This window comes from Primulina eburnea, chromosome 5 (assembly GCF_022965805.1).
Source record: "Primulina eburnea isolate SZY01 chromosome 5, ASM2296580v1, whole genome shotgun sequence".
NCBI lineage: Eukaryota > Viridiplantae > Streptophyta > Magnoliopsida > Lamiales > Gesneriaceae > Primulina > Primulina eburnea.
In genome coordinates, this window is record NC_133105.1 from 35,266,094 (window position 1) to 35,290,395 (window position 24,302).

Consider the following 24,302-nt stretch of genomic DNA (forward strand, 5'->3'; position numbering starts at 1 on the left):
TTCCCCCCGGGGGTAAACTGTGTGGCCAGCAAATCCGAATAAAGCCGTTTCCACTGGCTGCAACTGGTAGCCCTCCAAATTCATCTGGTCCAGGACCTCCTGGAAAATAATGTTCACCGAGCTTCCAGAATCGATGAAAACCTGGCGGATGTCATAATTCGCCACTTTCGCTTGGATGACGAAGGCATCATTGTGTGGGAGGCTGACTCCCTGAAGATCCCGGGGACCAAAGCTGATTACCGGCCCCTCATCCCTCACTACATCCTCCACTCCAAAACTCTCATGTCGGGAATGTGCTTTCCTGGCCGAGTTGGAATCTCCATCCGTTGATCCCCCCGAGATCATTTTAATCACCCCAAGGGTGGGCGACCCTCCTCCGTCTCTGTTTTCCCGACCATGAGACGTTTGACCGGTGTTATCTTTCTTTTCTTGTCTGACCTGGCCTTCGTCCCCCGGCCTGTACCCTGCATCTTTATTTACCCACGGGGGTCCCCGGGGCTTCTTTGTTAACTGTGCCTGCTCACCTGGGCCCGACTGGGAAGGGGCCCGTTTCAGTCTTCGGCACTCACTTGTGCTATGAGCACATTCTCCATGATAGGAGCACATCTTGGGAGTGTGTGGCAGGCTTGGAGGTGACCGATATAATTTGGGTCCCTGATCACCGTTGCAAAGATGGACTCCTTCATCCCGGTGCGGCTTCATGGGGGCGTATCTAGAGAAACGCCCGAGATTATTTCCCCGGGCGTTGTCCTCAACTTTCCCGACTCGGTCATTTCTTTCTCTGCGGGTGGACTCCCTCTTCTGCCGCTGTGCTTCCTCCATGTTTATGTACTTTTCTGCTCGGGACAGCAGATCCTCAAAATTCCCGGGATGCTTCTTTACCAAGGACCTGAAAAAATCTCCTTCCTTGAGTCCCTGCGTGAACGCTGTAGTTTTGGTCTCAGGAGCACAAGCCGGCACCTCCAGGGATGCTTTATTAAACCGGCGAATATACTGCCGAAGAGACTCATCACCTGACTGCTTTACCTCGAACAGGCTAAAAGCAGTCTTCTTGTACCTCTTGCTGCTGCTAAAGTGGTGCAAGAAAGTGTCTCTGAAACCTGCAAAAGATTGTATGCTCCGGGGCTTCAACTTCTCGAACCACCTCTGGGCAGAGTCCACTAGGGTGGTGAGGAACACCTTGCACTTGATTTTGTCAGAATAGCAATGTAACATGGCCATATTCTCAAACCGGGTGAGATGCTCATCAGGGTCTGAGTTTCCATCATACTCCCGTATTTTGGTAGCTTTGAAATGAGCAGGGAGGCGCTCACTTACAATCTCCAGGGAGAAGGGGCATCCCTGGGAAGCAGCCGGGGTTGAAACCTGAGATGACCTGGCTTTAGCTTCCAACTCTTTCACTTTCTTCTTCAAATCTTCTAGCTCCTGGGCCATAGTAAGGGTAGGAGCTTTGGAAAACGCCTGGGAATTCTCTTCTCTGTCTCTCTCTTTCTCGGGAGGAGATTCTCCCATTGCCTCATTTTCCTTTGACTGGCTGGGTTCAGGTAGGCCCCTTTCTGCGAGGGCTTTTTGGACCGCAGCAGCTATCAACTGAGCCAACTCTTCTGGGAGGTGACTGGGCGATGGATTTTCTTGACCTCCTTCCGGATTTTGAGGACCAGAGTGGTTCCCAGTAGTTTTACGAGTGGTAACCATATCTACGTCTTTAGCTAAAGTTTCCCACAGACGGCGCCAATGATGTGGACCGGTCAAATCGGGTAGTAGCCGGGTGTGCAATCTGCCAAGTCGGGTGTTTGAATATCTGTGCGACTTGAATTCTCTATAATGAGTTGCGGGTGGTCTGGGAAGATTGAGTTCCCTATAGCCTGAGGACTAACGCCCGGGATGACCTGAGTATTAATCATGAAATCACAGAACGTTAGGGGGGCGCCGGAAGTTGTTCCGGCGTATCCACTCCGACACTCAAGTCAGTGATGTACGCAAAGGAAAACTTAGAGAGAAAGTAAGAATATTTGTGAGTGCTTATGAGTATCCAGAGAAGAGTTACCTCTTGTGTAGTACCTACAGGGGGTATTTATAGATGAGGCAGGTAGATAACTTGCCCGCGAAGTTCGGATGGTGGTCCATGATTTGGGGTCATGGGCCACGTTGCAAAGTAGTGGGCCACGTACTAAGAGCTGACCTGGTTATGGAACGTGGGAGAATGGGCTCCGCGATGTCCGGAAGACGTGGTGATCAGGGAGAGAATGTATCTCTTTCTCGGGTGTTTCCCACCCGGGTGCCTCTGAGGTACTTCTCGGGCCGGGAAGTTTTTACCCCGGGTATTGGCTGATTACTCCCCGGGCGTCTGAAGATCCGGGATCCTTTTTTCCTACCGGGTCACTGAAGGTAATTGTACTTCGTTATCTTTTTCCCGTTCTGATCTTGCCCGAGTTCGAGAACCTTCCGGGTCAGGGTCTATACCCGGGCCCGGGTTCCCTTGGGGGTATCACTATCTTTCCAACTAAAGTTAATATAATGTCGGAGATACTCGAACCAACCGGATGATATGAATTCGAACCGAACATGATCATAACCAAAAAATTTAAACCAAAATTTGATCAAATCTATTCAGGTTGAATAGTAAAGGTTCCTGAAAAAACTTATTTCGTGATGAATTTGTGTCTGTTTTTTTCTCTGTCTTCACTACAACAAAAATGGTATTTCGCAGGGCGCAAATTCTTTTTTCGCAGTGCACATTGCAGGCTGCAAAGATGCAAGCCGTTGAAAGTTCAAGATTATCCGTGGTGTACATGTGCACGCTGTTAGTACTATTATCCGCGACGTGCATATGCACGCCGTTAATACAACTATCCGTAGCATGCAATGTACGACATTAATGAATATACCAAAATTTCGGCACAGCGACGGTTTTTGAACCGGTTTTTGAACTATCGCCGATTCGACTGTTTTTTAACCGTCGCTGATTCAATTTTAGCGACGTGAGCAGCGTCCGTGCTTCGTAAGCACGGATTGAGGTATTCTTGCACACTCTTTTTTTTAAAATTATTTTTGAAATTAATTTTAAAAATTAAATTATTTTAAAAAAAAAACCCCTACAATCAACCATGCCATAAGAAAAAATATTGAATGAATTGATTATGCTATCAATTAAGAAAGAAAGTATGGAACAATATGATTGATACCCTTGGGATAGCTCAGGTCATGGTTGCTAAATGGATAGCACAAATCTGGGTTAATATACTGGATGAATTATTTAGAAGCCGGGCAGGCGAATGCCCGGGACATTTTCTCCCCAAGAAACCAGATGCCTAAGCTCTCGAGTCATCTCCTGAGAAGCTTATCACCCGGGCTACCTCGATAATAGTGTCACACTCGAGTGCTATTTTATCTGTCAGAACTACAGGGGTTTGGCGTGTCAGAGAAGCTATCAGATGTAGGGTGGCTTGACATGAAGTCAACATCAGAAGCTATCAGATGTAGGGTGGCTTGACGGGAAGCCAACATCAAAAGCTATCAGAGGTAGGGTGGCTTGACAGAAAGTCAACATCAAAGGCTCTGAGTGGTAGGTGTACACGCAAATCGAGGTAATCCGTGATTTTCCTTCCTATAAATAGCAGGTATGCATCTCATTTAAAGGATTCTGAATCCTTGATCTTTCAAGCACTTACATATATCCTCACATATATTACTTGTGTTCATCTTCAACCTGCTGATTTAAGCATCGGAGTGGCCACGTCGGACACCCCTCCGGCGTCCATTCACGAGTTCATCTCCTTGTCTGCAGGTTACAGTGGAAGCTATAGCTCACAGATTCATCTACTTTGCTAATTTTCTTGAACAACATTATTGATTTGATCCGGTGGAGCACCCGACGCGGCTCATCTATTTCACCCGGATCGCATCATTGGCGCCGTCTCTGGGAAACTTGAGCTCAAGACGTAGATATGATTTCCATTCAAAAGCAAGTTCGACCTTGTTCGGCACCTCAGTAAGCCCAACTTTGCTTGGAAAACATACATATAGAACCCGATAAATAAAATTATGTATAAGCCATGCATAATTACTATTATTTAAAAATGAGTTCTTTTATATTTATGGAGTGTTTAAGGCATTTTAAAATTTGTTAAGCCATGATCATTTGTTTTAAATCCTAGAAGTTTAATTTTATCTATTCGGTTAAATACGCGAGGCCAGACTGGAGTTGGAGTATTGAGATAAAATTTAATAATAAGAAAATATTCCTAAACTTAATTTAAGCCAAAGAATAGTTATTTTAATGTAAAAAAATGTTTAAGGATTTATTTAAATAATTGGAGTTAAGCAGTAAATAAGTTCTTTTATGTCCAATAATTAATTAAAAGCCAAAATTAAAATGTGTAACCAATTGGGATAAATTAATCTAGGCCTATTTATTTAAAAATTGTAACTTAACATGTTAGTAATTTATTTTAAGACTTAGCCATGCATGCAAGAAAAATTACTATCTTATATTAAATTATTAATTCACTAAAATACATAATAAGTGTTTAAAACTATAAAAAGTTAAAATTCATGAATTAAGCAATATTTTACCTCCATTTTGGAAAGCAAATTCTGCCTCCCTTAAAGAATTTAATCATGTTTGGGCAACTCTCCATTTTTGATTCTTTCCTTAACCCTTCATGGTAGAATAATTCCTTCATTTTAAATCCCCAATAATTAATAATTAAGCAATATCCTTACCTTCATTTTGATAAGGAATTTCGGTCATCACACTCCCAATTCCCCCACTCATTTCGTTCAAGGCTAAGAGGAAAATGAAACATTTCTTTTACCATTCCATCTTCTCATATGCAACTTCCTTCTTAATGCATTCTTGACCCATTTAACTTGCAACCTTTCCCTTCATTTCCTTAGCATCTCCCCACCCATATCATTCGAAAATATCAGTAGGATTCAGCAGAAAGAAAAACGTGAACCATCAACAAGCGAGCAAGAGAGAAAAGAAAAGAAAACTCCGTCTCCGCCGCTCCGTGTTCGTCGTGATTGTTTGTTCTATTCAAAACAAATTTCCAGGCATGTTTATATGTTTCCTTTCTCTTCAATCAAGTCATATATAAGCACGAAACAATCGAATTTGACAGAACCTTTTTTTCGAAATACCTGCACAGATTTCTCGGCCACTTCCTTGTGCTTCACGAGTTAGCTTCTTTTTGTGATTTCGGGGATTGGCTCAGTTCCAGGCGCTCAAGGCTGCATCTAGGCATGATATAGAGTGTGTTAGGAAGGCTTTGGTCCATTGGTTTAAGTCCATTCACCCCAGAAAAACGGATTTGACAGCAACTCTCCATAGTTGCAAATTTTGAGTCTCGGTTTTTAGTGTTGCTTGTCTAAGGCGAGTGTTCGAATCATGGTTGCTCCAAGACCTGTAACCATGGTTGGAACCCTTCCTTAGCATGTCTAGGACGTGACAAGATGTCCTTTCAAGGCTTGGTTCATGGTCCCATCGATTTTAAAACAAAACATGCAAGTGCCCCTCGGTTCCATTTTTCTGATTTTTTTGGGTGAGTTGGTTTCGATTTGTGAGGGTGTTGGGTGGATCTTGTTCGGCTTCTAGCCCTTAGCCATGGTTCACACAATACCTCATGATGTCTAGATCAAGCCATGGTCGATCACATGGCCATTGGAATGACCAAGACAGCAAGTGAAGCAATACACCCCACGCGCGCAGCCTGGTTCTCGGGTGGGAGCGCTGGGTTGTCTTGGGTGTTTGCTTGGATTGTGGTTGGCCTAGGGCCCTTAGCCATGGTTCAAGACACACCTTAGTATGTTGGGAAGAGGCTCTGGTCCGTGGTTCAAGCCCCAATGATCATTAGTCTCGTAAACGAACACAGCAAGCGCAGCTACTTCCATCGCGCATTTGACAGCAGTATGGCTTCGGTTCAGAGGTGGGGTTTGAGTTCTTGGTTGGCTTTTAGCCTATGACCTTGGACTGGACAATACCTCAATGAGTTAGGAAGGTCATGTCTTTAGCCGTTCGTGATTTGGTTAAGTTTAGAGGTCGTACGAGAATTTACGGTGCAATGAGACAAAGTGACTCTCGAAAGAGAGTTTTACAATTTTGGCCTCCATTCACTACTTTCATGTATTATAGCCCTAGGGATATGATTTCCGTCATTTTAGTTGTATTTTAATCATGGCTAAACTGATGGTTCAATGTTGGTTCGGGTGGGTACGAAGCCATGGTTGGTTACTAAGCTTGTTGGGCGTAATTGTCTCGTTTTTAGTTCGATTATGAAGTGTTGGTCAAGTTAAGTTTATTTGCATATTTCTCATGTTAGAATCAGGTCGCAGCAAGCCTGGAAACGATCCAACCCATTCGGTAAAACAGGGTTATAATTACATCACGTGCATAAAATATAAAATGTTTATTTTGGAGATATACGCGATATGTCTTGTGGCCACCTTATGCTTATGGGATTGCTTCACCATGTGACTTACGACCGGTTTAAGATTATGTATGAGTACGGATATCCAGTCCAAGGGCTGTGATGATCTCTACCACCCAGTATACTGTGGTTTAGTCTGATCAGACGTGTGTGTTATGTTATGGGCCACATGCGTAGAAACATTATCTCTACCAAAAATTACGATATGATATGTTATCACAGAGCTCTATCAGGCAAAGGTTTTACGTATGATTTTTAGATATGCACGTATTTATAATTATCCATGACACGATTTTCACCTTACGTTTTACGATACGATATTTTTATGTTACACGAAATTTTATGATATATTTACTTGTTATTCACGATATATGCATGCTGAGTCTTTAGACTCACTAGACTTGATTGTTGTAGGTACTGATGAGGTCGAGACTGAGGGGTAGACTCAGTGAGCTAGCTTGGGTCAGCAGTAGTAAGAACTCGAGGACCTCATTTTTCATCATTTATTATTCATGCTCAAACTCAATTTTTACTTTGATGAATTATTTTTAAGTTGTGGTTTTGAAGACAATATTTACTACCGCTGTTACTTTGACCATTAAATCTTTTTATCGGTTTATTTTATGAATGATACATGTTATTTATTTAAAGAATTTTTTTTAAATAATTCCGCAAATTTACAAATATAAAATACGGGCCTCTACAGTTAGTATCAGAGCCTATGTTCTTGTAATGGTCTGTACTACTACTGACCTCGAAAAGCTCATGAAGTCACGTCTTCGGTCTGTAAGTTTTACGTTTACGCATTTCGTTTAAAGCATGAAATATTTCAACAACATGTTTTCATGAACGATTTATGTCAAGATTATGATTATGCAGTATTTATTTAAATTTAAAAAAATAATAGAAATTATGAATGTTAGTTACGTATGGGTTATGTATGGAACATTATGCCTCCTAGACGCATTCCTGAGCGCATGAGCGCATACGAAGGTAAACCCTAAACCTTTGATAGTACTAGGGAGTACTGGTTTTGCTAGTCGAGCATGGTAGTATTGATTGAGTATGCTTTTGATGCGTAGGCTTGTGCTAAACCTGATTAGCGGTGTTGCGTAAGGCTAGGCTTGCTGTGATAGAGGTACGAAAGTACTATCCGAGATATCCTGGTTGAGTATACATTCATATATGTGTTGCATGATTATGTGGTGCATTGATATATGTCATATGATGCATGCTATTATGTCACGTTTATTACTGCACGTTGCATTTCATGTTGAGCCGTATTCTCCTTCGAGATAGCCTTTACTGTTGAGCTGTATCTCTTTCGAGATAAGCTATATCTTGGGGCCGCTCAGCCCTGTCTTGTGGACGCATGGACACCGAGAGTACACAGTGGCCGACGGGTCGGGTGGGCTTCGGTGGTCCGGGACATTTTAGGTCCACGTCTGTCTTGTAGTGGATGCAGTGACCCAGAGGTGTACCGCGCGGCACTATCCACTTGGCGCCTCTAGACTGAGCATTTTGAGATCCTTTGTGATTCCTGTTTCTTGACTACCCTGGTATCATATCATAGCATGTGCATTTCATATAGGTTTGTATACTCATACTTTTGTACTGGGCGTTCTTATCGCTCACGTCCTCGGTTTTTGTTTATCTTGGACACCCCATTCCCACGGGGCAGGCCTCAGGTTGGATAGCTCAGGAGGAGCAGGAGGAGGACAGTGAGTAACTGGTTGGTTTAGTTTTCAGTACTTTTGTTTTGATTCGATATGGTTGTATTGGGTATTTTTATTTTGAGTTATTCTAGACTTCGATTGGGTTGTATAACCATTATTTTGTTGACTTTTTCCGCTGTTATCTCTGATTATTGTTAATTAGGTTAATTGCATGCTTAGTTTTTGATTAGTAGGTGATTCTGGAACGGGTCACTACATTTATGGTATCAGAGCATGCTTACGATTTTGGGATATAGATTCTGTTTGGGATTTCCGTTGACCAATTTACTAGTTTTCCCTATTCTATCTTGTAGCGATGGCTGACCATTTTGATGACGGGAGTAGTCAGGGGAGTGTAGGTCGATGGGGTGACCAGGACGATCATAGACGTCATCGTGAGCATCGTCATCGTCGGGATGGTCCTAGGCGTTTCGATATGCATCGTTTCATGCAGATGGGGCCTAAGCCTCTAGTTGGTGGAGAGACTCCTGATGATGCTGAGGATTGGATAGAGCGCATGGAGAGTTGTTTCCGTGCATTCCAGTGCACCGAGGAGCAGAAGATAGAGACTCTTAGTTTTCTTCTCGAGGGCCGTGCTCGCAGGTGGTGGCGATCAACTTCTGCGCCGATAGTTCAGTCGCAGGGTAGAGCGACTTGGGTCGATTTCCGTGCAGCGTTCATGCAGCTGTACTTTCCTCCAGCCCTTCGCCAGGCTAAGACGATTGAGCTCCTGAACCTTAAGCAGGGGAGTATGTCTGTTGATGAGTATCAGCAGAAATTCTTTGAGTTGTTACCCTTCGCTCCTCATATCAGTGGCAGTTCTGAGGCCAAGTACGATCATTTCCTTCAGGGCCTTAACCAGGAGATCTTTGATCGAGTCACTGTCTGTGATAATCCTACTTCGTACGATGGGTTGGTGAACCGGTGTCGTCAAGCAGAGATCAGTCTCCAGCGTGGTAGAGCTATTCTTTCTTCTAGACCTCCGAGTGTTTTGAGTCCTCGACCTCAGTCTTTTAAGAAGTCCGGTTCTTCTTCTTCTGGATCTGGATCAAGGTCTAGCGGTGTTGTTCGCTTTGGTGAGAAGAAGGATTCTTGTGCGCATTGTGGTAAGAACCATCCATCGGAGCAATGCCGATTAGCAGCAGGAGCTTGTTTTCAGTGCGGAGAGATGGGTCATATCAAGAAGAATTGTCCTCAGTTGCGAGGTGGAGCAGGATCTGGCTCCGGATCTCAGACGACTGTTCAGCAGAGGAGGCAAGGTCAGGCTGTGGGTAGTTCGAATCTTCGACCTCGTGCCCAAGGTCAGGTTTTTGCGCTGAACCAGGATCAGGCTGCAGATGAGAGTCAGAGATGAGAGAATTGAAGCAACAATTGAGATGTAATAATGATGTTGTTTTTATTTCAGTTTTGTTCATTCTATAAACTTGATTTCGAGGACGAAATCTTTTTAAGGGAGGGAGAATGTAGTAGCCCGAATTCCAAATTGGGTAATTAACGGATTAATGGTGATTAAGAAGGTTTAATGTGTAATTTTGACCAGGGTCATGATCGGACGGACCGAAGATGGTTCGGAAGCACCGAAGAGTTCGGACGATCCGAAGTGAGTTCGGTGGATCCGATCATGAGGTGTCAAGAGTTGATCGACACGTCAGTTTGCATGCACGTTCGGACGATCCGAAGTGTAGGTTCGGAGGATCCGATCATGAGGTGTCAAGAGCCGGTGGACACGTAGGAGTTCGGACGTTCCGAAGTATGTTCGGTGGATCCGAACATAGCCTATAAATAGTGCTCGGATTTCCTCATTTTGGATATTCATTTGTTGAGTTGTGGCTCTTCTTTGAGAGGTTTTGGAAGGTTTTTAGGGTTAGTGGTTGGTCGAGCGATAGCCAGGAGCTGCCAGGATTGGTAGTGTAGCGACGCCGGAGTTTCGAGGCAATCGACATCAAAGGGCTGTCGACGGACGAAGGTAAACCCTAAACCTTTGATAGTACTAGGGAGTACTGGTTTTGCTAGTCGAGCATGGTAGTATTGATTGAGTATGCTTTTGATGCGTAGGCTTGTGCTAAACCTGATTAGCGGTGTTGCGTAAGGCTAGGCTTGCTGTGATAGAGGTACGAAAGTACTATCCGAGATATCCTGGTTGAGTATACATTCATATATGTGTTGCATGATTATGTGGTGCATTGATATATGTCATATGATGCATGCTATTATGTCACGTTTATTACTGCACGTTGCATTTCATGTTGAGCCGTATTCTCCTTCGAGATAGCCTTTACTGTTGAGCTGTATCTCTTTCGAGATAAGCTATATCTTGGGGCCGCTCAGCCCTGTCTTGTGGACGCATGGACACCGAGAGTACACAGTGGCCGACGGGTCGGGAGGGCTTCGGTGGTCCGGGACATTTTAGGTCCAAGTCTGTCTTGTAGTGGATGCAGTGACCCAGAGGTGTACCGCGCGGCACTATCCACTTGGCGCCTCTAGACTGAGCATTTTGAGATCCTTTGTGATTCCTGTTTCTTGACTACCCTGGTATCATATCATAGCATGTGCATTTCATATAGGTTTGTATACTCATACTTTTGTACTGGGCGTTCTTATCGCTCACGTCCTCGGTTTTTGTTTATCTTGGACACCCCATTCCCACGGGGCAGGCCTCAGGTTGGATAGCTCAGGAGGAGCAGGAGGAGGACAGTGAGTAACTGGTTGGTTTAGTTTTCAGTACTTTTGTTTTGATTCGATATGGTTGTATTGGGTATTTTTATTTTGAGTTATTCTAGACTTCGATTGGGTTGTATAACCATTATTTTGTTGACTTTTTCCGCTGTTATCTCTGATTATTGTTAATTAGGTTAATTGCATGCTTAGTTTTTGATTAGTAGGTGATTCTGGAACGGGTCACTACAGCATGAGAGATGGTGAGAATCGTCATGAGGACGGTGAGGATCATAGACAGGAGAGAGATTTACCACCACCCCCTCCATCGGACATGAACGCCCAGATGCTAGCCGGAATGACGCAGTTCTTCGCACAGTTTGCGGGGAACAATGCTGGGGTAGCCAGGCAGACGGGTCCTGAGGCTACCTATGAGTGGTTCTTGAAGATGAGACCGAAGGGGTTCTCAGGGACGACAGATCCTATGATTTCCGAGGGCTGGATTAAGTCCCTCGAGGTTATCTTCGAGTTCATGGAGCTTGGAGACGAGGATAGGGTTCGTTGTGCGACCTATTTGTTTGGAGGAGACGCTCGCTTGTGGTGGGAATGAGCATCTATAGCCTTGAATTTGGCTACTCTGAGCTGGACGCGCTTTACAGAGGTATTCTACTCTAAATATTTTACTGACGAGGTGCGTTCCAGGTTGACCAAGGAGTTTATGACCCTGAGACAGAGAGACTTGACTGGTACGGAGTTTATCCGTAAGTTTGTGAGGGGTTGTTATTTTGTGCCCCTGATTGCCAATGACGCTGGAGCCAAGTTGAGACATTTTCTGGATGGTCTACGGCCGATCTTGCGCCATGATATTAGGGTGGCTGGCCCTACTACCTACGATGTCGTTGTCTCCAGAGCTCTAGTTGCAGAGCAGGATCAGAATGATATTGAGAGAGATCGTCAGGGCAAGCGACTAGTCCAAGTGCCGCACCGCCCTCATGAGCAGCAACATCAGAGTAAGAGGCCTTTCCACGGCCCACCCAGGAACAGAGAACAACAGCAGCAGGGACGCGTAGTCTTGAGAGCCCCGGAGTATCTAGTCTGTGCCAAGTACTCACGCCGCCATATTGGATTTGTAGATATGGTTCAGGGAAGTTCTACAAGTGTGGTAGTCCTGACCACTTACTGAAGGAGTGCTCAGGGGAGTCTGCCTACCCAAGGCAGATTTTTTGCCCTCCATGCAGCGGAGACGAACCCGGAGACGATGCTCTTGACAGGTATCTTAAAGCTTTAAGTTTATATTTGAAAGTTAATGTTTCGAGGGTTTGGGGCTAAGGTTTTGAACTTAGAATTTGTGATAGGATTGCATGCTCTAATCAACGTTATTTCGGGAATTTAGATTAGAAGAACTTTGACCTTTGCATGTCTATAAGTTTAGTCCTTGTAATTACTGGGTTTAGCTTGATTTTCCAACCTTTCAAGGAGAATTTTTATAGCTGGTTCAGCTACGAATGACTTGATAGATTCAGGGGCTACTCATTCGTTCATTTCGGAGGCCTTTGCGAATTTTCTCCAGATCAAGACCATTGGGCTAGATGTTGCGTATTCAGTAGTATTGCCTTCTGGAGAGGAGCTGGCAGCTACTAATGTGATCCGAGACATAGACCTCGAGATGGTAATCTTGTTTATGAGAATCTTATCGTATTGCCGATGCCAGAGTTTGACATCATTCTGGGTATGGCCTGGCTATTAAGGAACAGAGTTTTGATTGACTTTCAGAGGAGATCTGTTCTAGTCCGATCGCTTGGGAGAGAGCAGTTCTTATTCGAACCTGACAGGTACTTTACTTTACCGCGTATAATACCTTGTGTCCAGGATAGGAAGCTTATGCGTAAAGGGTCTCGAGCGTTTTTAGCGACTTCTGTATCTATTCCCGAGACACCCAGTCAGTCAGCCTCCAATGTCCCAATTGTTAGATACTTTCTAGACGTTTTTCCTGATGACGTCTCTATATGCCACATGTGCGGGAAGTAGAGTTTTCTATTGAGCTTATGCCAAGTACCGCACCGATCTCAAAAGCACCGTACCGATTAGCACCGACAGAGATGGCAGAACTCAAGAAGCAGATTCAGGAACTTCTTGACAAGGAGTTCATTCACCCAAGTTTTTCACCATGGGGCACGCCAGTCTTATTTGTGAAGAAGAAGGATGGTTCGATGAGACTCTTCATTGATTACCTGGAATTGAACAGGGTTACAGTAAAGAACAAATACCCACTCCCAAGGATTGACGATTTTTTTGATCAGTTACAGGGAGCTTCAGTATTCTCGAAGATTGATCTGCGCTTTGGATATCACCAGTTGAGGTAAAAGATGCCGATGTTCTCAAGACTGATTTTAGGACTCGTTACGGCCACTTCGAGTTCCTTGTGATGCCGTTCGGTTTGACGAATGCGCTAGCGATCTTCATGGATCTCATGAATCGCGTATTTCAGCTGTATCTTGATCAGTTCGTGATAGTATTCATAGACGACATTCTCGTCTACTCAAAGAATAAAGAGGATCACAGCAGACATCTGACCGCAGTTTTGTAGACGTTGCAAAAGCACCAGCTATTTGTTAAGTTCAGTAAGTGTGAGTTCTGGTTAGAGAAGGTGGTGTTCTTAGGCCACATCGTTTCTAGCAGTGGTATCAAGGTAGACCCAGCGAAAGTTGCAGCAGTCAGAGATTGGGTTGTACCGCAGAATGCATTAGAGATCTGTAGTTTCTTTGGGCTAGCAGGATATTATCGGAAGTTTATTCAGGGATTCTCTTCTATCGCATTTCCACTCACGTCGTTGACAAAGAAGAATGCTAAATTTGTGTGGATCGATGAGTGTCAGAAGAGCTTCGATACTTTGAAGCAAGCTCTTATCTCAACACCAGTATTGGCCATGCCGTCAGGGCCCGGAGACTATGTTTTGTATACCGATGCTTCGAAGCTCAGTTTAGGCGCAGTGCTGATGCAGCATGGGAAGGTGATAGCGTATGTTTCTCGTCAGTTTAAAATCCATGAGAAGAATTACCCTACCCACGATCTAGAGTTGGCAGCCGTAGTTTTTGTCTTGAAGATTTGGAGGCATTATTTGTACAGAGAGAAGTGCCAGATCTTTACCGACCATAAGAGCCTCAAGTACTTCTTTACGCAGAAAGAGCTGAATATGCATCAGAGGCGTTGGTTGGAGCTAGTGAAGAACTATGACTGTGACATTAGCTACCACCCGAGCAAAGCTAATGTAGTTGCGGATGCACTGAGCAGGAAAGTCGCAGTGATGGCTCATATGACGATTCCGAGACCCCTTCAGTTTGAGATGCGGAGGTTTGATCTAGAGACATATCCTCGAGGTAGAGTTCCCCGTCTATCTACTTTGACGATTCAGTCTTCTCTTTTAGATCGTATTCGCAGTTGGCAGCCAGCAGATGAGCAGTTGGCAAAGTGGAAGCAGAGAGATGAGGCCAAGGGCAGTATCTTGTATAGAGTTAGCGACGATATTATGAGATATCGAGACAGAATGTGGGTTCCTAGCAGTGATTATATTCGATCATATATTTTATCCAAGGCCTACATGTCGCCGTAATCTATTCATCTTGGGAGTACGAAGATGTACAAAGACATGCGGTTATTGTATTGGTGGCCCGAAATGAAGAAGGATATTGTATCTGAGTGTTTGACGTGTCAGCTAGTGAAAACGGAGCATCAGAGACCAACAGGCTTGCTCAAGCCTCTTCCTATTCCCGAGTGGAAGTGGGAGAATATTACCATGGACTTTGTGGTAGGCTTGCCGAAGTCAGCCAGAGGGTCAAATGCTATCTGGGTGATTGTTGATCGTCTTACCAAATCCGCGCACTTCTTGCCCATTAAGACGACTTTCACCATGATTCAGTATGCCGAGTTGTATATCCGAGAGATAGTCAGACTTCATGGTATTCTCGTCTCTATAGTGTCTGACCGAGATCCTAGATTCACTTCCTCCTTTTGGAAGAGTCTGCATTCAGCCGTAGGTACGAAGTTGTTGTTTAGCACAGCCTTCCATCCTCAGACGGATGGTCAGTCAGAGAGAGTTATCCAGAGTTTGGAGGATCTTCTCCGTGCATGTGTCATCGATTTCTCAGGGAGTTGGGAGTCGAAGTTGCCATTGGTAGAGTTCACCTATAACAACAGTTTTCAGTCGTCTATAGGTATGGCTCCGTATGAAGCATTGTACGGTCGTAAGTGCAGATCGCTTTTTCATTAGGATGAAGTAGGGGAAAGATCATAATTGGGTCCAAAGATTATTCAGAAGACTACCGATGTAGTAGTCAAGATCCGTGATAGGTTGAGAACTGCTCAGAGTCGACAGAAGAGTTATGCGAATCAGAGGAGGAGAGATCTAGAGTTTGCCGTTGGCGACCACGTTTTTGTGAAGATAGCACCTATGAAAGGTGTCATGCGGTTCGGGAAGAAAGGAAAGCTTAGTCCGAGATTCATCGGACCATTTGAGATCCTCGACAGGGTTGGGACGTTAGCTTATCGTGTTGTTCTTCCGCCGAATCTGTCCGGAGTACACAATGTATTCCACGTCTCTATGCTGAGGAAGTATATGGCGAATCCTTCGCATGTCTTGAATTTCGAACCGTTGCAGCTCACTCCAAACCTGTCTTATGAAGAAAGACCAGTGCAAATCTTAGACAGACAGGAAAAGAAGCTTCGGAACAAACTGGTTAAGCTAGTGAAAGTCAAATGGCTTAATCATTCGGAGGAGGAAGCTACGTGGGAATCTGACCCAGAAATGAGGAGTCGGTATCCCGAGTTATTCGGTAAGTTTTAATTTCGAGGACGAAATTTCTTTTAGAGGGGGAGAGTTGTAGAACCCGATAAATCAGATTACGTATAAGCCATACATAATTACTGTTATATAAAACTGAGTTTTTTTATATTTATGGAGTGTTTAAGGCATTTTAAAATTTGTTAAGCCATGATCATTTATTTTAAATCGTAGAAGTTTATTTTTATCTTTTCGGTTAAATACGCGAGGCCGGACTGGAGTTGGAGTATTGAGATAAAATTAAATAATAAGAAAATATTCCTAAACTTAATTTAAGTCAAAGAATAATTTATTTTAATGCAAAATAATATTTAAGGATTTATTTAATTAATTGGAGTTAAGCAGTAAATAAGTTCTTTTATGTCCAATAATTTATTAAAAGCCTAAACTAAAATGTGTAACCAATTGGGATAAATTAATTTAGGCATATTTTATTTAAGAAATTGTAACTGAATATGTTAGTAATTAAGACTTAGCCATGCATGCAAGAAAAATTACTATATTAAATTAAATTATTAATTCACTAAAATACATAATAAGTGTTTAAAACTTTAAAGATTTAAAATTCATGAATTAAGCAATATTTTACCTCCATTTTGGATAGCAAATTGGGCCACCCCTTCAAGGATTTAATCATGTTTGGGCAACTCTCCATTTTTTATTCTTTCCTTAACCCTTCATGGTAGAATAATTCCTTCATTTTAAATCCCCACTAATTAATAATTAAGCAATATCCTTACCTTCATTTTGATAAGGAATTTCGGTCATCACACTCCCAATTCCCCCACTCATTTCGTTCAAGGCTAGAAGGAAAATGAAACATTTCCTTTACCATTCCATCTCCTCAAATGCAATTTCCCTCTTAATGCATTCTTGACCCATTTAACTTGCAACCTTTCCCTTCATTTCCTTAGCATCTCCCCACCCATATCATTCGAAAATATTAGTAGGATTCAGCAGAAAAAGAAAACGTGAACCATCAACAAGAGAGCGAGAGAGAAATGAAAAGAAAACTCTGTCTCCACTGCGCCGTGTTCGTCGTAATTGTTTGTTTTATTCAAAACAAATTTCTAGTCATATACACTTTTAAACCATATTATGTTCATGAAGCACGAAACTGATAAGTGCAATTTATTGTACTTTTATTACTTGTTTTTAACTTGGAATTCTGTGATTCTTGAGCAGGTTTTATTTGATATGTTGTTGTTTTTGTTATCGTAGTTTGGAAGCTTAGAAATGAGAGTTTGGAATGACTATAGTGATGAATTAGAAGGTGCAAAGGACAATGAGACACGAAGCAACAGTGCACCCGCGCTGCATACACCGCCGCACCCGCGCTGTTCGCCGAGGCATGACCGCACCTGCGGTCATGCAAGCGCCGCACCCGCGGTGCCACTTGCTGAGCAGGAGAGTTTTTGACGAAATTTCACCGCACCCGCGGTCCTTAGACTACCGCACCCGCGGTCATGCACAAACATCCCTCCGGAAATTGTGAAACTTTGTGGACTTTGAAGAAAAGAAGGGGAAAATGGTGTGCTACGTGGGATATCTTGTCTAGACTATAAAAGGGTCTCTTTTTCATCATCTAGGGTATAGAGAGAAGCTAGGAAAAGGGTGGAGGCTACAAGGAAAAGGGTTGAAGATCAAGATCATCATCTTCAACAAGTTCTTGCATATCTTTGGACAAAAACTTGATACACTTCTCCAAAACTCTTGTTCTAAGTTCTTTCTTTATTTTTACTCTTATTTTGATATGTCTTGTTTAATATTTATGTGTTGTTGTTTTATTTTCATTATTATGAACTAAATCTTAATTCTAGAGGAATGATAGAACAAAACTAGAAACCATGTGTTGAGATTCATGATTTATGCTATATAAGTTGTCTTTATTGTTCATTTGTGTTTTTCCAATCTTAATGCTTTCATTTTATTGGCCATATCTTGAATGATTTGTATGTTTATAAATTATCACTTGAAAAAGGGAATTTATAATAAAAAAAGGGAAAAATACATCGATGGTATTTATATAGTTCGAGAGGACATATATTGCTATGGAAGCCATTAAAAGAATTTAGCGCTTGTTGTGTTATTTAATTATCGATTGTTGACGGAAATGTTGCAATCTTTTGTTAGATAATTAGTATCTACTTAGCACTCGAGAGAGGGAGTAGATAATCATAGAATTCTTGGCTAATGAATAAGAAGGACAATTATAATATAGCTACACAAACATATCACATGGTGGATAGTTGCGTGAAGTCAAACCTCTAGATCTTTTATTCCATTGTTGTTCAACTCTGTTTGGTGTTACTAAAATTAAATTTATTTACAATTCAGTCATTGATACGAACAAACCTGTTAGTTGATTTTTCTAAATAAAATCGAGACTATTCTAATTACAAGCATTAATATAAATTCAGAAAGACATTCCTCGTGGGATCGATACTTGTACTTAAAAATTACATTTTACTATAACTTGACGCCGTGCACTTGCGAGCATTAAAGAAAACACGCAACAAGTTTTTGGCGCCGTTGCCGGGGAGTGTAAAATTTGAATTTATATTAGTATTGTTACCAATTAGTCTAGATTTTAATTTAGAGCTATTTTTATTATACCACATTAAACACTGATTTGTTTATTGTTTTTGTTTGACAGTGCATGCGAAGATCGCAAAATCTTGACTTGCTTATCTTTGATCCTGAGATCGAAAGAACCGCAAGAAGGTTAAGAAAGGCAAGAAGAGAAGAGATTCTAGCAATGGCTGAAAACAGAGACAATGAAAATCCACCCCCTGCAATACCCATCAGAGATCATTTTAGGCCAGTATTGAATGCTCATTATTCTGGTATAGCACGAGGAACGATTAATGCAAACAACTTTGAGCTCAAACCTGCATTGATAAACATGGTTCAACAGAATCAGTTTGGAGGAGCCGCTACTGCAGATCCTCATTTACATCTCAGAACATTCCTTGAAATTACTGATACGGTAAAAATAAATGGTGTTTCTGATGATATAATTCGATTGCGTTTGTTTCCTTTTTCTCTTAGGGACCAAGCAAGAGGATGGCTCCAATCGCTTCCTTTGGGGAGTATCACTACATGGCAGGATTTAGCAACTAAGTTTCTTGCAAAATATTTCCCACCTGCGAAGTCTGCACAGTTGAAAATCGAGATAAGTACTTTTAGGCAGACTGATTTTGAGCAACTATATGAGGCATGGGAACGGTATAAGGAATTGTTGAGGAGATGTCCAAACCATGGTTTTGAAGATTGGGTACAGATTGAATTATTTTACAATTGTTTGAATGGACAAACAAGAGGTACTGTTGATGCAGCAGCTGGTGGCACAATATTTGCCAAATCACCCGATCAAGCATATGATTTGCTTGAACAGATGACCATTAACAGTTATCAGTGGCCGACTGAAAGATCAGGAGTGAAGAAGCAAGCTGGGATTTATGCCATAGATCCTATTACATCACTCACAGCTCAAGTTTCAGCTTTAACAACTCAAATTGCAGCAATGAACAAGGCTAGTACATCAGAGGTTGAAAATGCATCTGTTGTCACTGAGGAACCACATATTCCTGATGAGGCTCATTATATCAACAATAGGAATTTTGGTGGTTATGGAGGATATCGAAGTAACCCTCCCCCTAACACTTATCATCCGGGTTTGAGAAATCACGAGAATTTTTCATATGCTAATAATAAGAATGTTTTGAATCCTCCACCGGGGTTCAATGCATCAAAGGGGGAAGGAAAACCTTCGCTTGAGGATTTAGTTGGGACATTTGTTGTAGAATCGAGTAAAAGAATGGCTAGGACTGAATCTCGTCTTGATGGCATGGAAACTCACATGGGAAATATGGGAGCTACAATGAAGTCATTGGAGACACAGATTGGTCAATTAGCTAATGCATTGAAAGATCAAAATAAAGGTACAGTTCCCGAGTAACACTGAAGTGAATCCAAAGAAGCAATGCAAAGCTGTGACTTTGAGAAGTGGAAAAGAACTTGATGGTAAAAATTCCAATGAGAAGGATGAAAATTAGGTGATTCTTGAAGAAGTCGAAACTGAGGAATCCAAAGTTGAAGTTGAAGTTGAACAACCGCCGGTATTCAAGCCAATTCTTCCATATCCGCAGAGGTTCAAAAAGAAGAAATTGGATGAGCAATTTGCCAAATTTTTGGAAATTTTCAAGAAGATTCACATCAACATTCCATTTGCTGATGCGTTAGAACAAATGCCAAACTATGCAAAGTTCATCAAAGATGTGATGTCAAAGAAGAGGAAGTTGCATGAGTTTGAGACAGTGAAGTTGACAGAAGAGTGTAGCGCCATACTTCAAAGGAAACTACCACAGAAACTCAAAGATCCAGGGAGTTTTACTATTCCTTGTGTTATTGGTGGTTCTAGAATAAATAAAGCTTTATGTGATTTAGGTGCCAGTATTAATTTAATGCCTTTTTCTATTTACAGGACTTTGGAGCTTGGCGAGGTGAAGCCTAGCTCTATTACCTTGCAGCTGGCGGATAGATCACTTACATATCCACGGGGTATAGTGGAGGATGTTCTGGTAAAGGTAGACAAATTTATATTTCCTGCTGATTTTGTCATTCTAGATATGGAAGAAGATCAGGACACCCCACTTATCTTTGGAAGGCCATTCTTGGCCACCGGAAAAGCTTTGATTGATGTGCACAAGGGTGAGCTTACATTGAGAGTAGGTGGAGAAGAAGTTATGTTCAACATCTACAACACAATCAAAGAACCAAATGAGGTAAGTACTTGTAATAGCATTGATGTAATTGACTCATGTGTATCTCATGTTGGTGCAGGTAGATTGACGAAAGATTCTTTGGAGAGATGCTTGTTGGAATCGGCATCTATACTGGAAGAAGATGATTGGGACGTGCAAGAGGAGTTACTTACTCTCGATACATTGCCTAGAGAAAAGATTGATGTGCATAATGTAGAACTACTTGAAGATGCAAGTATAGAGGTACCAAAAGTATCCCCCGAATTGAAGGAACTTCCAAGTCACCTCTGTTATGCATTTTTAGGTGAAAATTCAACATATCCAGTAATCATCTCTTCTTTTCTTACTTGTACTGAAAAAGAAAAATTGTTGAGGGTGTTGAGAGAATTTAAATCTGCTCTGGGATGGACAATTGCTGATATAAGGGGAATTAGCCCTACTGTTTGTATGCATAAAATTTTGATGCAGGAGTCATATTCACCTTATGTTGATCATCAGAGAAGGCTTAATCCTGCAATGAAAGAGGTTGTGAGGGCTGAGGTATTAAAATTGTTAAATGCTGGTGTTATTTATGCTATATCTGATAGCTCATGGGTTTCACCAGTACAAGTAGTGCCTAAGAAGGGAGGAATAACGGTAGTGAAAAATGAGAACAATGAATTGATTTCAACTCGTCCAGTGACTGGTTGGCGAGTATGCATAGACTACAGGAAATTGAATGATGCTACTAGGAAAGATCATTTCCCACTTCCATTTATTGACCAGATGCTTGATAGAGTTGGTGGTTATCATTATTATTGCTTTCTAGATGGTTATTCAGGTTACAATCAGATTGTCATAGCACCGGAGGATCAGGAGAAGACTACCTTCACTTGCCCTTACGGTACATTTGCTTTCAGGAGAATGCCATTTGGACTATGCAATGCACCTGCTACTTTTCAGAGGTGTATGATGGCCATATTTTCTGATATGGTTGAGGAAATAATGGAGGTTTTTATGGATGACATTTCTGTATTTGGTACATCTTTTGATCATTGTTTGCAAAATTTAATGCTTGTTTTGCAGAGATGTCAGGCTAAGAATCTAGTTCTGAATTGGGAAAAATGTCACTTCATGGTTCCAGAAGGTATTGTGCTTGGCCACAAAATTTCAGCTAAAGGAATAGAAGTTGACAGGGCCAAAGTTGTGGCAATTGAAAATCTTCCACCGCCGAAGAACGTGAAAGGAATTCGAAGTTTCTTGGGACATGCCGGGTTCTATCGTCGTTATATTAAAGATTTCTCTAAAATTACTAGACCTTTATGTAATTTGTTAGAGAAAGATTCGACATTTATTTTTGACGATGACTGTTTGCAGGCATTTAATAAGATCAAGGCAGCACTGATTTCAGCACCCATCATGATAGTACCTGATTGGAAGGAGCCCTTTGAGCTCATGTGTGATGCTAGCGACTATGCTGTGGGAGCAGCATTGGGACAAAGAAGAGACAAGATGTTTAAAGCCATCTACTATGCAAGTCATACACTCAATGCAGCCCAACAGAATTACACAACTACTGAGAAAGAAATGCTAGCAGTGGTGTTTGCATTCGACAAATTCAGAACATATCTCATTGGCACAAAGGTAACGGTTTTCACTGACCATGCAGCTCTTCGTTACTTGTTTGCAAAAAAGGATGCAAAGCCCAGATTGATACGATGGATACTCCTACTTCAAGAATTTGACTTTGAAGTCAAAGATAAGAAAGGTTGTGAGAACCAAGTGGCTGATCACCTGTCACGACTAGAGATGGAAGAACGAACTGAAGGTGGAGCTATCAACGAGTCATTCCCAGATGAGCAACTTTTCAAGGTAAGTGTTACATATCCGTGGTTTGCAGATATAGCTAATTTTCTTGCTGCAGGAGAATTGCCTTCAGATTTAACGTATCATCAAAAGAAGAAATTTCTTCATGATGCTAAGTTTTACCTGTGGGACGATCCGTTCTTGTTTAAGAGATGCGCTGATCAGATAATCAGACGATGTGTAGCTGAGGAAGAAGCGGGTATAATTCTAGAGCAGTGTCATTCCTCACTTTATGGTGGACACTTTGGAGCGTCACGAACAGCGGCTAAGGTATTGCAATCCGGTTTTTATTGGCCCAGTTTGTTTAAAGACAGCTATACCTTAGTAAAGTCATGTGATAAATGCCAAAGAGTTGGCAATATTTCTAGACGACATGAATTTCCACTAACAAATATTTTGGAGGTGGAACTCTTCGATGTCTGGGGTATTGATTTTATGGGTCCCTTCCCATCTTCATTTGGTCAATCATACATTTTACTTGCTGTCGATTATGTGTCAAAATGGGTGGAAGCAATCGCCACCAGTACTAATGATGCTCGAGTTGTTGTTAAGTTTGTCCACAGGAACATCTTCACGAGATTTGGAACGCCTAGGGCCATTATCAGTGATGAAGGTACACATTTCTGTAACAAAATTTTTAACTCACTATTGGCCAAGTATGATGTGAAGCACAGGGTGACACTGGCATACCACCCGCAAGCTAATGGGCAAGCAGAGATATCCAACCGGGAGATAAAGCAAATATTAGAAAAGACAGTGAAGACAAACCGAAAGGACTGGGCAATCAAGCTAGATGACGCTTTATGGGCATACAGGACTGCATACAAGACACCTATCGGGATGTCACCTTGTAGGTTGGTCTTTGGGAAAGCTTGTCATTTACCTTTGGAACTGGAGCACAAGGCATTTTGGGCTATCAAAAAGCTAAATTTTGATATGGGAGCATCGAGCGAGCAACGACTGTTGCAGTTGAATGAGATGGAAGAATTCAGGAATGATGCATACGAGAATGCCAAGATATACAAAGAAAATACCAAGAGATGGCACGACAAGCAAATTCTTCGACGAGAATTTGAAGCAGGACAACAGGTGTTATTATTCAATTCTCGACTGAGGTTGTTTCCTGGTAAGTTAAAATCCAGATGGTCTGGCCCATTCACAGTAGAAAAAGTGTACCCACATGGTGCAATTGAACTAAAATGCAAAAATGGCGAGACATTCAAAGTCAATGGTCAGAGGGTCAAGCATTACTTTGGCAATGAAGTGCGACACATGGACAACATCCCACTGCGAGAACCAAAGTAGACTGATGAAAGTCAGGCTGATGACGTTAAACCAAGCGCTTATTGGGAGGCAACCCAAATTTTTTGTTTATTTTGCATTTTGATTTTGGGGTTGATTTTATTTTTGTATCATGTTATTTGTGTTTTTGTATTTTTAGATATAATGTGTGATTTTATCTTCCCAAATTTAATGATTTTCAATTGTTTTCTTTTCAGGACTGAAAAGTTGAGAAGAAAATATTTTGATAAAACAGGAGCGCCCTTACAGTCTCATGTGCACTGCACCTATGCTTGAGGTGCATTACAAATTCAAGAAAATTCGAAGCAGGAGTGCACCCGCAGCACAAATAAAGCGCCCCCAATGCTAGGAGTGCCGAAGCACTACCGCACCCGCGGTGCTTACACTAGCGCACCCGCGGTCGTGCATTATGGAGAAATGCGCGTAGCTGCCGAACACACAGCGCACCCGCGCTGCCTATGCTACCGCCCCTGCGCTAAACTGCCGAGACAAGAGCGCACCCGCGCTGCCTACACTACCGCAACCGCGCTGCTTGTTCGAAATGACACCGCACCCGCGGTGCTTACACTGCCGCACCCGCGGTAACACCTTTTTAAGAAACAATCGGGCATTCTCTTCCATTACCGAAACACACTCTCAAGAACACCCACTTCCATATTTTCGAAAATCCCTACTCCAAACACAACTCATACACCAAATCTTTGTTCTTCTTTCAACAAATTCATCACTACAACTTACAAATCTTCACACA

The 24,302-nt window shown here is 42.2% G+C and overlaps 1 protein-coding gene across 1 annotated transcript; it reads left to right on the plus strand.

Annotated features, from left to right (window-relative positions):
* The first annotated feature begins 22,192 nt into the window (after positions 1-22,192).
* Positions 22,193-23,554, plus strand: LOC140831503 (uncharacterized). Its single transcript, XM_073195257.1, has 2 exons — positions 22,193-22,329; positions 23,065-23,554. Exons 1-2 carry the CDS (start codon positions 22,193-22,195, stop codon positions 23,552-23,554), a joined length of 627 nt encoding a protein of 208 aa, XP_073051358.1.
* Positions 23,555-24,302: the final 748 nt, after the last annotated feature.

What these genes read in the sequence shown, in the direction of transcription:
- LOC140831503 (XM_073195257.1), top strand. Translation starts at nt 22,193, where the DNA reads ATGGAAGAACGAACTGAAGGTGGAGCTATCAACGAGTCATTCCCAGAT. An exon ending in GAATTGCCTTCAGATTTAAC is followed by an intron (nt 22,330 to 23,064) that starts GTATCATCAAAA and finishes ATGGGCATACAG; the next exon opens with GACTGCATACAAGACACCTA.